This window comes from Colossoma macropomum, unplaced genomic scaffold (assembly GCF_904425465.1).
Source record: "Colossoma macropomum unplaced genomic scaffold, Colossoma_macropomum, whole genome shotgun sequence".
NCBI lineage: Eukaryota > Metazoa > Chordata > Actinopteri > Characiformes > Serrasalmidae > Colossoma > Colossoma macropomum.
Genome location: NW_023495271.1, coordinates 33,559 through 50,174, shown reverse-complemented (window position 1 = coordinate 50,174; position 16,616 = coordinate 33,559). Strand labels below are relative to the sequence as shown.

The 16,616-nt window shown below is 38.0% G+C and overlaps 1 protein-coding gene across 2 annotated transcripts; it reads left to right on the top strand.

The window, feature by feature from the left end:
- Positions 1–112: 112 nt before the first annotated feature.
- Positions 113–10,352, top strand: cyldl (cylindromatosis (turban tumor syndrome), like). 2 transcript variants are annotated; one of them, XM_036561798.1, is made up of 15 exons: positions 113–357; positions 642–1,086; positions 1,174–1,449; positions 1,551–1,632; positions 1,857–2,038; positions 2,206–2,350; positions 2,436–2,577; positions 4,080–4,190; positions 4,366–4,457; positions 5,481–5,544; positions 5,701–5,836; positions 6,548–6,656; positions 6,756–6,874; positions 7,767–7,989; positions 8,802–10,352. In XM_036561798.1, the coding sequence occupies exons 2-15, from the start codon at positions 658–660 to the stop codon at positions 8,984–8,986; spliced, it is 2,295 nt and encodes a 764-aa protein (XP_036417691.1). In that variant the 5' UTR covers positions 113–357; positions 642–657; the 3' UTR covers positions 8,987–10,352. The 2 variants fall into 2 exon arrangements, with proteins under 2 accessions (XP_036417691.1, XP_036417692.1); XM_036561799.1 differs by having other exon boundaries at positions 113–387.
- The last annotated feature ends 6,264 nt before the right edge of the window (positions 10,353–16,616 follow it).

The window sequence follows — 16,616 nt, the reverse complement described above, 5'->3', positions numbered from 1 at the left end:
TAATCAAAACGCGCCCAAGGCCCGTGCTGATGACGCCACCTCGCTGGAAAGATGATCTACATAAGCTCGTCCCAACCAGACAGTGTGCGGTATGGTATAAATATCACATATTGTTGCATTTCAGAGAGCTCCGCCGTCTTCATACACGGCATTCGACCGCAACTCGTTGGAGTAATCAGCTGAAAATAGGACTGAAATTCCTTTAGAAGATTTTCATGATATTCGCGGGTCCTGTAGGTTTTCTTCTAATCTCTGCTGTTCTGAAAAAATGACTTGTAATGTAGTCATATACGACAGTTTTAATCTCGCAGATCTCGGCTCTTTGAAGACACCTACGATTTGAGCAACGAAACGAAAGTAAGCTGGGAGCTTGTATGGCGCTGTAAAGTGAGACATTTGTGTTTTCTTTTTTTTACTGTTCCCTCTAAATGTGTTATTAATGGCTTACCAAACTGTACCTTTTACCGTATAACTTTAACAGGTTCCAAATAGTCGTTACGTCTCTTGTCCGTTTTATACTTTCACTTTCTTCCGTGCTCATGTTCCCAAACACTGGCAGTAAGCTGAAAGAGGAAACAAAAGAATGTGGCCCAGCTGCAATGTATACGTCCATATTAAAGAAGTTGTTTTTATTCTTACAGGTATCAGCTTCTACCAATGGCCCCCAAGAGCAAGAACCTTTATTTCATGATTACTGAAACGCCTGCCTCGCATGGAAGTATCAGAGCAGGCCAGATTTGTTACATAAATGAGGATCGATATTCACAACCAAAGAGGCTGAAGAGGGACACCTTACCTGTGATACTTATAGGTTCTACATTGGATCGTGACCTGCCATTTGAAGTGCTAGAGCCACTGACACAACAACAGGCAGAGTTTCTGCTGGCTCTTGATACACACAAAGAGAGACTGGAGGAATTTACACAGTCAAAGAATTTAGGCCAGGCAGAGGTCTTGGTTAAAGGTTCTGAAGTCAGAGTGGAGTATAACGGAGAGTGGCTCAAAGGAGTTGTTAGATACATTGGCAGGCTCAGAGAACCTATAATAGATCCCATAGGAGGTGTATTTTTCGGAGTTGAGCTACAGGTGGGGTGTTAGTTTGTTCTATGTGTGCATGAGTGAAGTATTTCATGACGAGAGTAATTTACTGAAGTATTGCAATGCCTTTCTTAGGGAGAAGACAAGGGGCGAGGTCGGAATGATGGAACATACCAGTTCAAAACCTATTTTACATGTCAGAAGAATTGTGGTATTTTTGCCCCCTTTAACAGAATCAATCCAGTACATACCAAACCATCAGGCTTTTCTCATGCAACTCAGTCTGGCCTACCTGAGAGCGCAGAGAAGTTCTCTGTTGGAGATCGTGTAGTTTATTTTATTGGTAGTGAACGTCGCCATGGCATGGTTGTGGAGCTAGATGAGGAAAAAAGCATGGTTCTCATCTCAACAGTAAGTCACTAAGCCTCCTTCTCTTATCCTTCAGAAAACAGGAGGAAAATTGAGAGCAGTTTTAGGGTTAAATCTCAAGCTTGGTTACTGTGTCTCGACAGGAAAGGGATGAAAATGGGAGGGACGGAGGGGAGACAATAGTCTCCTTGAAGTATGTTTTTAAAGAGGACGATTTAAACAAAGGTGAGTGACACCTGTAGCTACAAGCTGTTTTTAAATGATTTAATTTATGATTAGGCTGGAATTTCTTAAAATTCAAAAAATCTATTTTGATGATTTTAAAGACCTCTGCAGTTAATGCACCATACGTTGTGTCTGTTGTATTACAATTAAAACGAATACAGTGTAAACATGAATTAAACAGCTTTACCAGCTCCTGGTTTGTAATGTTTATATTTTATCTAAAGATGAAACAGAAAAAATGGACACTTCAGAAAGTCCAGAAATAGTCAAGTCTTTGGGTGGTAATGCCGACATAAGCATGAATTCCATGGTGGAGGTGGATCTGGGCAAAGGACCCGCCTATGGAACTGTCCGCTGGATAGGCCATCTCCCGGGAAAGCCTGAACTCATGGCTGGGCTGGAACTGGTACTGAACAATACTGACCTCTTCTGTTAACTCTGGGAAATGTTGATTTTGGGAAATCCCCTGGGTTAATTTTTTAAAAAAAGTACCAAACAGTTTATTTTTCACTGATCTTACTCCTTAGTTCTTATACTTTCTTGACAAAGTGCTGTCACTTTTCTCTGTTTAAGGAAGAGGATTGTGGGGTAAATGATGGTACATTCAAAAATCATCGCTTTTTCACATGTCCACCAAAACGTGGCCTGTTTGTGAAGATCACCTCTTGCCGGCCTGATGCCCGTTTTCTGGGTGACAAGGCATCAAATGGACATTTTGGTAGGTTTTTTTCTTATACAGTTTTATTAAATAAGCAATACTATGTGTAATAGAGATGTTTTGTGTACCTGTGTTTATATTACAGATCATGATGGGCTGGGTGGATCAGCTATGCAGGACAGTGTTCCACCTGTTAGATCTGAGGATGTGCTAAAGGTTCTGACTGGAAGGATGAAGGGTATCCAGGGTCACTGTAACTCCTGCTACATGGACTCTGCCCTTTTCAGGTTCGAACTCATCTTCAGACAAATTTTCTAGTTTTCATATTTTATCTTATTTTAGGGCTGCATTCTGTATCATTTTTTAATCATTATTGTGATCTTGGCCTTTGTTTACTCAACACCACAGAAGGCTGCAAATTAGCCCTTTAACAAATTAACAAACGTTTTCTTTTGCACTGTAAGCATTGAGACCAACCCCAGATATTCCAGATGAGTTTCTGTGAGTGTATAAATCAAAACATTTGCACTTGGTAATGTAAAATAATGCAGGCCAGTGTTTAATCGTAGCAGTTCAGCAGAATGTTTTAATATATTACTAGACATACAGCAATTTCAATATGTGGCAGTATAATCCCAATATATGTTTTATGTGTCATGCAGCCCTATTAATGGAACCTGATATTTAGTTAAAAATAATATTGATCTACAGGGAATGCTTTAATTCCCCTTTAAACACACAATTTCCATTCATACAGAGAAAATTGGAGAGAATAGTATACATGGGTGAATTTTTGACTCATTTGATTTTTACTGTGTGCATTTTCCCCAATATTCAGCCCAATTTTCAATACACTAGTCTTGATGCATGAGATCATAGACTTGCATTTTATTGCACAAATACCCAGTGCATTAATTTAAAATAGTCAACACCCTATATATTCAGTGTATTTTATTTTTTCACTGAGATCAACTTCTAACATTTGTGTGCCAAAATTGTAAAAAGCAAAATGTTTTTACTTTTTACAACCTCTCTTTCTCCCTTTGTCTTTGTTACTTTGCCTTTAAAGACTGATATACTGCACTGTATTTGCTGCACTGTATCATGCCTCTCATAAAAGCGGTGGAGGCGTTTACTTTTGGCCTGAATTGGCGAGGCTAAACTTCTAGCCTGAGTAGGCAGAAATATGTAAATTTGTCAATTTTCTCGACATCACAAAATTAGTGAATGATTATTAATTAATTTATAATCATAATGAATATATGTCAAATGCGCTGTTTTTACGTCTTAAACTTGGCAAGTATGAACTTGGCGGTGCGGAGTGTTGAAGATTTGACAGTGCTTATATAATACATTAAATTTGATTTTAAGAAAAGCCACTGTACCTCAGTTTTCCATGTTATTGGCCCTTCTAAAAGGTATTAATTCAAAAAAGCAGTCTGGACTGAAACTACTAGATTAATGGGTGGGGTCAAAATAGATGGATATATGTAAATAGGTTGGTTTTTGTGACATCATAAAAAAGGAAGAATTGTTGTTTTTGCAACTTAGTTTTTGAAAAAAGGACTGGGGACTGAACAATATGTTTTGAAGCTTTGACAATGTTTACGTACTACATCAAACCAGTTATTTAAAGAAAAGCAAGAAGAATTTGGTTTGCCATAATATGGGCCTGTTAAACACTATTTGCTGAAAGCCCTGAGTGAATAACCCAATTAGATGTCCAATATCTGTACTTAGGAAGCTCTGTACTGGTCTTTACTATTTGCAACCTCTTTCTCTCTTCTAGTCTGTTTTCCTGTTCATCAGTACTGGATTCTTTGCTATTTAAAGGCACTAAGCAGAATGAAGAATCCATCCAGAGAACTCTTCGGAGGGACATTGTGTGTCCTCTGCGCAGGTAAATTTTGTGCAGATCACATTTTAAATCCATAATACATGTTTAAACACTTGTACATTTACTTACTCATATTCCATTATGAGGGAGAGAGACTAAGAAAGAAACATCAGAATCATTCAATCATTCAGAATCATTACTTCTGGGGAGATAAGTTTGCATCTGTGTGCGTTTGCAGCGAGGGCTTTGTAGCTAACCACAGCGTGATGAAGCTTCGCCAGCAGTTGCAGGACCGAGGCCACTCTCCTAGCTACACCACAGATGAGAAAGGTAAAATTTGCATCGTATGATGCATTAATTTTAAATCATGATGCATGATTTACACAAATCCAGCACTTGAATAAAAGTAGAAATACCCTTTTTAAAACTTGATAAGTAGCTTAAAAGTTCTCTACACATTTTTTATACATTCTACACATTCTTGCTTTAAAGTACTTGCCTTTAACGATACTTTTAACTGTTTTAAAATTAGAGGTTATATAAAGAGTTATAGGCAAACTTTACTGTTTGTTTAAAACTAAATTTAGTTTCATTAATCAGAAACAGGTTTCATTATTACTGTTTCATGACTTTCACTTCCCCCTCCAAACTCTTAGAATATCACAGGGTTTTCCATTTAAAAATACCCCACAAAAAGTTACATTTCTTTAAAATCCTGAAAGTTTGAGGTGCCCAGGCCTAGTTACAGTTACCAAACAAGGATTGGATGATTGGTATTTAAGGCAGTGGTTTAGTGAAAGATGCCCTATGGGTTTACTTCATTTTGAGTGCACATCATATTCTGCTGGATATTTTAGAAAATCCTGCTTTTTTTCCCCCACTTCTCACTAAAAAGTAACAGTACAAGCTGCAGAAAGTAGTGGAGTGAGAAGCAGGATTGAAATGTAGTGGAGTGAGAAGTAAATAAACTTAATGAAATGCTACTTTAATAACCGATAGTTGAAAAAATGTACTTTGTTACTGTCCATGACTGGTCATTACACATTATGATCTCTGTTATACTGTAGTATGTTTTTTCTGTTTCTTCGGTTAATATATCAGTGTGGACCATTTTCTCCCCATCCCCACATAAAAGCAGTACACAAAATTCCCACAAAAATAGACAGTGTACTCAGAATAGAATAACATATTATTAAGAACTACTTATTTCATTAATTAACTATTGAAGACCATAAAATATCAAAGATAAGGGTCCATTCTTTTTAGAAAGTAACAGTTTTAGCAGAAAAAAAATATATACATTCATTGGTGAAGTCTCAGCAGAATAACTTGTGTGCTTGCCCCTGCACACAGATCCAGAAGAGTTTCTTACTCTCATCATGCAAGACATTCTGTCACTAGAGCCGCCCCTCAAACTGTAAGTAGGACATCACATGACTGTCAGTCTGTCCGTCTGTCTTCTTGTCGTATTTTCCTTTTCTTTTGCACTTGAAACAAAAACTGTTTTTGTATTCTCTCTGTTTACTTGCATATTAAAACTCTTTCTCTTAATTTGCCTTCATGATCTTTACAGGCAGACATTTGGAGGGAAGGTGGAAAGTAGTTACTTTTACCAAATCTTTGTGGATTATAACACCTCTCTGGTTTTACCAACGGTTCAGCAGCTTCTGGAGCATTCTTTCTACAACAGTGGCCTCAGACTGGCAGAGGTGAGCCCAATGTAAAGTGTGGAACATTTTGCACTGTGTCGCTTGTCTGTGTAGGTGTTGTAAAGTCATTGGAAAGCAGTGAATCTTTGTCCTGTAGATGGCGCTGTATATCTGTATATAGTGTCAGTAAGTAATCACTGCAGCTGCCAGAAGGACTAGTCTGAAGTAGTACGAAATATTAGTCTAAAGTATTACAGTAACTACACTTAGATACACCAGAATACATTTTTTCAGCATTTCTTGACGGAGTTCGGGACTTTATAAGTCATGATCCACAGTTTGTGATTCCATGTTGTTTAGAGTTCAATTTAAAAATTTTTTTATTTTCAATTTCACCAGAATTGGCTGTCACTAAATTAGCAATGGTAAGATTGAATGACCTTAAGTGATAAGGTTTATGTAGGATAAGGGAACACTGGCTTTAAAGAATGAAAGACTGATTTCTTCAAGAATAATGCAATTCAGTGTGAATTGTTACATAAATTAGAAAGTGAAAACAAAAATGCTGCATTTACTTGTATTGAAATAAAGATTTTAAAAAATGTGAATTTGACTTTTGCATGAACCATTTCTTTAAGAACATATATATGGCAACCTAAAATCCCAGTGTTGCCAACCTCTCACCATTACTTTACACTTCACGAACAGAGCTTTGCAGCAAGAACCTTCGCCCACCTTTCACCTTCTATTTTTATCCTTCTGTGACTCCAGGTGCCCTCTTGCCTGATCCTCACCATGCCTCGCTCTGGGAAGAAGTTTAAAATGTTTTCAAAAATCATTCCCTCACTAGAGCTGGACATCACTGCTCTTCTGTCTAATGGTAGACCTGCTGTGATTTCATTAATAGCAATCTAATCATGCCAATGCTCCTTCTAATATGTGGCTGTCCTGTATGCATGTTTGTTCATTTATGTTTCAGGTCCTCAGCAGTGTGTGCTCTGTGGGCAGCTGGCAAATGTGGAGTGCACTGAATGCTTTGGAGATCCAGTTTTTAGCAATACAGGATTCAAACTTTTCTGTGACACATGCTCAGCTCAGGTTGGTTACCGCACCTTTCTTCAGGGGTGCAAATTTGATCTGACAAGTGGAGGGGCACAACATTGAGACACTACAGCCTACATACAATGCTGGCACCACATAAGTTGCAGATTTCATGTGTAACAATAGGTAACAAAAGTATTTAGTTACTGTATTCTCATGATAATGTTTTAAATGTCAGCATTAAAACACAAAACACAATGTTGTATTTGTATATAACATTGTTATAATAATCATCATAATAAAAGGAGGTAGACATAATAAATAAGAGGTAGCAAAGTTAGATGTTAAGCTACCTGTTTCAAGTGCTGCTGCACACTGACAGAGACTCTTTTTGCGCAGCTCAGTGTGCACATGGTGCATTTTCACTCAGGCAGTCGCCCTCTGTTTCAGCTTTTAATGACAAAGCAATAGGACTGGTGTCATATTGATAGAACATATAATACTGTAAGCTATGTACTTTTTCGACAACCATCCTGCTGGCCCACACAAATATCCTGCATAATTTCAAAAAGTGACATCAATGCCTGTCTTTCGTTGATTTAAATGATCTCTCTTCACACGCTGTGCTTTGAATTGTTTGGTCACCTGTAATTTTATAAAAGTCCTAAATCTCTTAACTTCTGAGAGATGGAATACTTTTGCATTTACATTTATACTTTTCCAGCACGACTTACAGCTTGATCATTTTACACAGCCATGAGAAGGTAGTGTTAGGCCCAAGGACTCTAATTGATAGGGCATAGGGTGCTTGCCTAGGCAGTGGATTAAACCCCAGTCTGCAGCATACGGGGCAGAGGTTTTCTGGAAGAAGGAAAGTAGTATAGAACAGCCTGAATTTGGAAGAAATTTGGAAGAACTTATTTGTGTTGCATGTGAATATCACACTCAGGTCCATTTGCACCCCTGCCGGCAGTCCCATAAGCCCACTGCCCTGGGCCTCCCTGAAGGATTTTTTCACCGAAGGGGTTCTGATGGTCCAGCTCACGTCCCACGAGAAAAACTGGAGCTGTTCGCTGTGCTGTGCATAGAGACCAGCCACTATGTTTCCTTCATCAAACACGGACCAAAAGCAGCTGACTGGATCTTCTTTGATAGCATGGCTGATCGAATGGGTGAGTAGGGTGCATTGTTTGGCTTTCAGGCAGAAGCAAGAGTCAGGTAGGGTGTTTGTGGTAGGATGTCAGGACTAGTTGCATCAAGCTGCATCTATAGTACAAAGAAAGTTTTAGGCACCTGAGAAAATTACAATTAAAAAGCTATTTACCTGTGTTTATTTGTTCAAACACTTATATTAGTATAAATATAAATAACATTAATACGTTAGTGATTTTATGTGTGTGTTTACTTAACCCTTTCCAAAACTTTCCTTGTGGCACCCCAGTATTAATTGCAGTTCTCACCCAATACGCGGTATGGTTGATCAATGCTTAACTTAATTAGGTCAAGTGCTGGTGGTGGATTTGAATTAATCTATGTAACGGCTGGAACCAAACTTTCGTTCTGCTAATGAGCTCATAACATATAAACTGCTTTTTTTAAAACAAGAAATTCATGTTACTTTTTACTGTATTTTGTTCATTTGTACTTTTTCTAATGTTATAGTGCTTTTCTACTGGCAAAAATAAACTTACTGCTAAGATACAGTGTATGCAAAAGTTTGAACACCCCTGGCAGACTACATGTTTGTTGATTTATTGTTATTCTTTTATTTATTTATTTTTTTTAAAGTGAAGACATCCTCTACAGGGAACAGATTTGAATATTGCATGTTCTGATTTTTTTTCTGCACAAAACAGTACACAGTTTAAAATTTTGAAAAAACATAAAATGTGCCATAACATTTTCACAGGCCAGGTTTTATGCATTTTTCTGTCTTTAGACTGTGGTAACTGTGTTCTTTTCCATTATTCTATTCCATTCTTAGGTGACCAAGATGGCTACAATGTCCCGCAGGTTAAGGAGTGCCCAGAAGTGGTGCGCTACCTCACTATGCCTCTTACTGAGCTGGCCGCGCAGGTGCCTCGAGAGATGGAAGGTGTGGCAAAGCGGCTTTTCTGCGATGGCTACATGTACATGTACCAGAGCCCCAGCATGGCACTCTATCGCTGATATATTCATGAAATATTTATACTCAAGTCATATAAAAGAGTGGTTCTCAATTCTGGACATAGAATACCTCTGCCTAGCATGTTATAGTTTCCCCTGGTCTCAACACACCTGATGCATCTAATGAACTACTTTACAAGCATGTCTGGTTACCAGAGCAGAGCGAACACTACAACATGCAGGCTATTGATATTCCAGAACCCAGACTGAGAACCACTCCCATACAGCATTGCTGTCCTAGATTGTACATCAGGGTATAGTTGGAAATGCACTTTGTATACTTGATGACCACCTGATACTCTGATACTGCCTTGAATCTGTCTTTGTAAATAACTTACAAAAATAGGGCAAATCTTTTATTGTTCAGTTAGAACTTTTACCATGCTTTTTAACCATCACGATCCTTATTTCCGGTAGATGTAATTACTGAATCAGATGGAGATGCATTCTCCAAGGAAAGGAGGAAAGACTGTTTAAAAACAAAAAGTTAATCTTTTTTTAATTATCAGATCAAATAATTCCAGAGATGCTTTGCTGCCTTATTTCTTCAATATGTGAAGCCAAGTGAAGCTCCACAGCCTCTACTCTATTGTGAGGACTTTACTCTAGATGTTGGAGCGTTGGTGTGAGGATTTGATTACATTCATCCGCAAAAGCATTAGGGAGATCAGAAGCTGATGTTGTTTGCATCACAAGTGCCACTCCAATTCATGGTGATGTTGCTCCGTCACTCCAGAGAACGCAGTTTCACTGCTCTACAGCAAACCATACAGAATCTAGACATTAATTATGCCCTTGTGATTATGGGGTTCACTAAGTCTAGACAGTTATTTTGAACCAAGATGACAACCTGCGGTATGAAGTGGTGCAATCGGGATACAAATTGCAGATACTTTACTTTGCTATACTTTGGTTAGCAAGTTCTTGTGGAGTAAATATAGTTCTGTCTGGATAGTACTGATATAGGGTCTTTCGTATGGTAAGTTCTTGGTGGAAGCGAGGATATATTTAATAGTGGGTGTTCTGACAGAATGAGTCGGGCGGGAACATGGACTTTGATTACTTTGATTTGATTACTGATTACTTTGTGCTTGCAGTACAATCAGATGACATCTCAGGGAAATTGATTTCATGGATAATGTTAAAAAGTAATAAAAAAAAATGCTGTAATCAAATATTGTTATATTTTCCCCCTCCTCTCTTTGAATATGTGTGTGTTTGTGTGTGTGAGAGAGGGAGGCAGACAGATCTGAACCACTTCAAACCATTTTTCTTAGGTCTGGAGGAACTGTCATATGTTTATATTATTCTCTACCCATCCCTTTCTTATATGCTTACCTTTTTCCATTAAACAGTCTTACACTCATTATCTTCATTTCTGCAATTCTAAACTGAGACTATTGTAACCAGGCATTTATAAGGAAGGGATTAGTAGGGACAAAACTGTCAAACACTTCACTTCAGGTATTCGTTGTATGGTAAATGCAACAGTCCAGCTTAAACATTTACACCAGATTCTAATGTTTATGCATTTCTGTTATGGAGACAGATTGCTTCCTGACTTCTGCCTGCCTAACTGTCCTCGATATTTCTGTCAATTTTTTATAAACGAAACGTCTCGCGCATGTGCACAAGGAGAAGGTTCTTCTCTCAGGGAATAAATCAGAAATGCCAGTTAGATAAAAAGGGGTTCATATAAATCAAACAGTGCTAAAATCAAACAAAATCCTTTTGCAAAATGTCCCGGAACATTCCAAGAAGTTGTAAATCAAAACGGAAACACTCCTGAACCTAATGATTAGTTGAATATCTTATTCCAAAAGGGACCTCAACTCTCTCTATCTCATGGTAAGCCTCTCCTCCCCTTTGCTCATATCCATACTTTCCCCTCTCTTGCCTCGGCCTAGAACAAAGAGAATGCATGAATACGCGTCTGACACATGCAGAAGTGTCCTTTTCCACTAAAAACTGACCACGGGATACCCTATGCTGCAACATAGACTGGAAATTTGTCTCCGCTTGACTCTCATCCATAAACCCCACTGTCAGCTGAGCAGCTCTCAAAGCAGTTTAGCTGAATGGAGCGAGTACAAAATGACTTCCAATTAATGAAATCAGCGTTAAAATCAGCTCGTATGTATGTATGTATATATGTATGTGTATCTTTGCTGTCAGTTTTCATTATTATCATTTGAGCACACCAGCTACCCTTTACGTTGTGTGATAACTGGACCAACAGAAATGCCCCAAAATTGCTTGGAATAAAACAATTTTACATTAAGTACATTAAATGTAAAGAACATTTTTGCCCTTTGCTGTAAACTTAGACATTTTGGAGATACTGTGTTGGCTGCAGTAACAGTCTTAGTCTTCTGCGAAGGCTTCACACTAGATGTTGGAACATTGCTGTGATGTTTGATTGCATTTAACTGCAAGAACATTATTGAGGTCATGTACTGATTAGTTCTGGATCGCAAACTACAGTATAACTCATCCCAAAGGTATTGGATGGTGCACCATCACTCCAGAGAACACAGTTCCGCTGCTCCACAGCCCAAAGCTATAAAGTTGTACCTCTTTAGCCAACAGTTGGTATAGGGTGTGGTGATTTTAAGCTCATGTGCAGCTGCTCCAAAGCTTCCTATTCTATTAGCAGGACTTTTCTGTGGAGATTACAAGTTATTTGTGCACAACTGAGCACCCGACAGCGATGGGGATCTAAATTCACTAACTCAACCCACTTTTGGAAACACATTGCATTTCTACCAAGGTTTGCTGAGAACATACAAAACTTGCATGAATAGTGCTTAAAGATCCATGGATGCACCTGCTTTCTGCTGGATTTCAGACTGTATCCCAAAATGTGATGAAAAAGTATGCATATTTTGTTGCCTTACAGCATTTAGTGCAGTTTTTATAGGTTTACCTCTAATATAATATGTAGACGGCACAGAAAGCATTTCAGAAATATGTAGTAGTGGATGTCGATGACATGAAAGAATAGTGAAGCTAGAAAAGGAGAACATATGAAAGGAGAAGACAGTGAAATGAGGGAGATGCTTATCATGACCCTAAGCAAAAGGGATATTGGATGTTGCCACAGCGGTGGGTTATCTTACAATGGAGTGTGGAGAGGTTACCCAGGAAACTGCCAAGACTCCATTAAGCCATTAAGAGATACTGTTATGACCTTTTTGACCCCACATAACAGTAATTACAGACAGATGCTATGCAAAGAAATTGTAGCTGGACGGACCCTGTCAGGATGATCAAAGAACAACGGATACGAGTCTGACATCAAACGTGCTGTGGTGAAACTGGAGGGGATGATAATATGTGGCACATTAGTGGGGACCAACACTAATGTGGAAGTGCACAGATTTTTTTTTTTCTTTTTCTTTTTACTATTTCTTGTTGCGAAAGTCCTTTTCTGGATCCCTTTGATCTGGAATCACGGTGTATGTATTATACATTTGAAAGCATCACAGCAGTTCACTTCTTTAAAATACTCTTATGCTGATTAATCACATAAACAATCATGCTGTCAATAACCATGACTTTCTAGACGACTGATAAGTCAAGTGTCAATTTTACAGCCATCATCTTAAATATACATGAGTCTTCATGGCCTCCCAATGGAGCACTAGTTCAGTTTCCTATTATTTTCTGCTGATTATTCCAGCAAACACTGCCAATCCTTCATAACAACAAACATCCAAGGGCTGGATGTAACTCCTGGCATTGCCTAAACCTGCATAAAGCTAATCTTTGTAGTTTTAACATTCTCAAAACTATTGGAACTGCTCATGGTTTAACATTTTTGCGCACTAATTTTTCAATGTTTTGTGCTTAAGAAGTAAACAAAATCGTTCGGAGTGGTTCGATGTGAAATGCTCCATTCTAGAGAAACTTAACATCAGAACTGTTCACAGTGGTGGTGATAGGAACCAGACATCTGAAAAGTTCAATGCCTTTAAAGGCTCCCTCGCAGAAAGGTATTAAATGGTTAGGAATGTGACACTGTTTTATAGTATTTCAGAGAGAAACTTTAGGCCTAAAATGTATGCTGTTTTATCCTTAAAAGCGTGCAGGACAAAATAGTATTCATAGAAAACCTTTTTTTCCAGATTTTCTACTATTTTATTGTTATCAACATTCCTTGTAAAAACAGAACACATGTAGGTTCTCTTGTGTTTTTGGATAGTAAATAAAAGGGCTATATTTGTGTTTTGACATTGCTACCCCTGTAAAGAAAAGTTGCATCAAACCACTCTAAATGAATTTGTTACAAATCAACAACTGAATTATGCAGACTTTTTTAAAAAAAATGGGTGGAATTGCCGTTTAATTGACATCATGCAAGCCAAGGGTGTCTAATCTTATCCACAAAGGGCTGGTGTAGCTGCAGGTTTTCATTCTAAACAACCTTCAGCCACACTGGCCCTTTGCAGATAAGATTGGACACCCCTGATGTAAGCAATATGTGTGTCCATTGGAAAAGGAAAACTTTTTTGAATTTGCATCCTTCTGAAACCAAAAAACTGGCAAAATTTCTCCAAACTGAGGTCAAAGTAAGGAATCACATGTTTTGATGTGTTACGCTCCTTCAAAAATGACACATCAAGTGTAAGCATTCCCACAATCAATCCACTGCCTGAAATGATTCATTGCCCTCTATTGCTATGGTTACAGTTTTCCTCCAAAAACTGCACTCTGACGCATTTCAGATTCCACACAGACCCGCTGACTGTTTAGAATTCCTGGAAGTTCATCTACCTGCTTCTCTCAGAACTTAGCTTACCTGAACTGCTCAAACTGAACCCAAGACCTGAGATGCCCTGTTAAGCAATGGCTATAGAGTAGACATAACATTTTATGGTTAAAATGGAAATTTAATTCTACAGTTTAAAAACAAGGCCTACCTCTCAATTATTGTTGCATAATGCGTATTGGCCATGATTCACAGAATGTGCTTAGATCGGATGAATTATTCATGTAAAGTATGACTACAGAATATAATATGTAATGTAATAACATCCTAATGAACTACTTCCTTTAGCTTCAAAAAGGGGGTGTTTAAATTACACTCAAAATTACCATGAATATTCTGAGCACTAAACACAACGCAACTGCTTTCATATTTCTGAATGATGATGTTCGGTGCCAGTCAAAAGTTTAGACACAAGGTTTTTTCTCATTTTTTTATTCTTTTTTCTCACACTGTGGAGGAACGATGAAGACAACTACAAAATAACAAGACATGGCACCCATCTGAAACCAGGTATCAATACAAAGCTTATTCGGCAGAAAGTACTGAATCAGACATTGGAGGGAAACTAGGAATAAATCCAACCCAATCCTGTAACAAATCTATCCTCAAATAGCACGCTCACATTGTGTGATGTGATGTTGTTGTGTATTTCTTCCTGTGGGGTGGTAGAGTGAGAAGTTGAGTATGATGGTCTATTTTTAGATGCTTGTCTTAAGTGCTTCATTTGAAAATAGCTTAATTTTAAGTTTTGTAGGTTTCATTGAAAAGTTTGGTGTCAGCCACACATTTTTTTCCAAAGCTTACATTTTTTTCTAGAAAATTCAGACAAGCATCTCCAAAATATTTACTTTACAGTAGAAAACAAAAATGTCTTGAACGTTTAATGTACAGTGCTGTGAAAAAGTGTTTGCCTCTCACCCATTTCCTTCTATTTTTGCCAATTTTTTATATGTAAATGTTTCAGATCATCCAACTATTTTTAATATAAGATAAAGACAACATGAGTAAACACAAAATGCAGCTTTTAAATGATCACTCCATTTATTGAGATAAAAATTTACTCAAAACCTACATCACCCATGAGAAAAAGTAATTGCCCCTGAACCTAATAACTGATTGTGCTACCCCTGGCAGTAACAACTGCAATCAAACGTTTGCGATACCTTGAGATGAGTCTTTCATCGCTGTGGAGGAATTCTGGCCAACTCGTCTTTGCAGAATTGTTTTAATTCAGCTACACTAGAGGGTTTTTGAGCAGACGTTCTCCTTCAGGACGTTCTCCTTCAGGATTTTCTGATAGGGAACAGAATTCATGGTTCCATCAATTATGACAAGTCGTCCAGGTCCAGCAGAAGCAAAGGAGCCTCAGACCATCACACTACCACCACCATGTTTGACTGTTGGTTTGATGTTCTTATGGTGGAATGCAGTGTTAGCTTTACATCAGATGTAATGAGACTCATCTGAAACAGAAAGTTCCACCTTTGACTTATCAGTCCACAGAATATTATTCCAAAGGTTTTGGGGGTCATCTAGGTGTTTTTGGCAAATGCAAAACAAGCCTTTGAGTTCTTTTTGGTCAGCAGTGGTTTGCACAAAGACTATTTCACAGCACTGTAAGTTAAAGAGGTTTTATTCTAAGTCCTTTGGTATGTTCGTCATGAAATTTTTACATAATGTAAAGGACAGCTGCCAACAAAATCAACAAAAATAGAGATACAAGTTTGTTTTTTTTTGGACAGCAATAATGTGTAGGCATCAACTTAACCTTTTTCTATTTCTTTAGGCTTTAAGCTAACATATTGTAACAGTACAGTATCATTGATGCAAAGCATCAAAAGCCATTTGACTGCTAATGGCACCCCTTTGTGGAGATGTTTCGGCCTGCTAAATGTGAATGAGTGAGTGAGTTAGTGAGTTAGTTTGTTAGTTAGTTAGTTAGGAGCTTAACATCCAAAACCATACATTGAATCAGGTATGTCTACATTTTTAACCAATACTGTAATTCAGAGTCTGAAACTCATTGATGAATTTAAGCCACAACATACGCCATCAGTTTAATCTTTCAAATGCAAGGTCCCTGGTTTAGTAAACAAAATTAGGCCAAACACCCAACCTTACCCAAACATAAGAGTGAACATGACCACTGGACAAAGTAATACCAATTATTTAAGTTTGAAACTTTGGTGTCCTTGGCCCGTTCTTTTTATTCTCTATTTTCAAAAAGTGAAGCTCATGCAGTCTAGAAAATCCTATCTCCTCATGTTATCTCTCACTTTGTTAACAACTCAAACACGGCAGCGTGTGCGATTAGCATAACATCCGGCCTTCTCCCAGCAAAGTGTCAGCATTTGTTGGGACGTGAGAGACAAACCGATACATGCCCTCCTTCTATCAGAGCTTTCTCTCTTTCATCTTCCTTGAGAAGTGGAATTATTTTTCATGTGCTTTTAATGGGGCCGTGTTTGATCTGTCTGCCCATCATGTGCGGGAGCCTGTGATCAGCAGAACGAGTGACCTCTGGCGTGCTTGCAGCGATTGTGATGCACAGTGTGCTGCTCTTGGACATAATGCAGTTTCAAATTCATTGAATATGCCTGAGGACAGCATACTGGAGAGAGGAGTATAGATGTTCCTGTTCACCCTTAAAAATTAAGATGCCAATAAAGGTTCTTTGGAGCAATGGCACAGAAGAACCACTTATGGTTCCCAACAGTTTTTGTAAATGGGATGTGTGTCAACATTTTTTTAAAGTTTAAAGATACCTAAGGTCCCATACCAATTAAATTTTTTTTTTTTGTTTTTTGTTTTTTTTCTTTTCTGAGAACCGTGTGTCTAAACCTAGATCCATTTAAGATTTTT

What these genes read in the sequence shown, in the direction of transcription:
- cyldl (XM_036561798.1), top strand. Translation starts at nt 658, where the DNA reads ATGGCCCCCAAGAGCAAGAACCTTTATTTCATGATTACTGAAACGCCT. An exon ending in ATTGTGTGTCCTCTGCGCAG is followed by an intron (nt 4,191 to 4,365) that starts GTAAATTTTGTG and finishes GTGCGTTTGCAG; the next exon opens with CGAGGGCTTTGTAGCTAACC. An exon ending in TAGCATGGCTGATCGAATGG is followed by an intron (nt 7,990 to 8,801) that starts GTGAGTAGGGTG and finishes TTCCATTCTTAG; the next exon opens with GTGACCAAGATGGCTACAAT.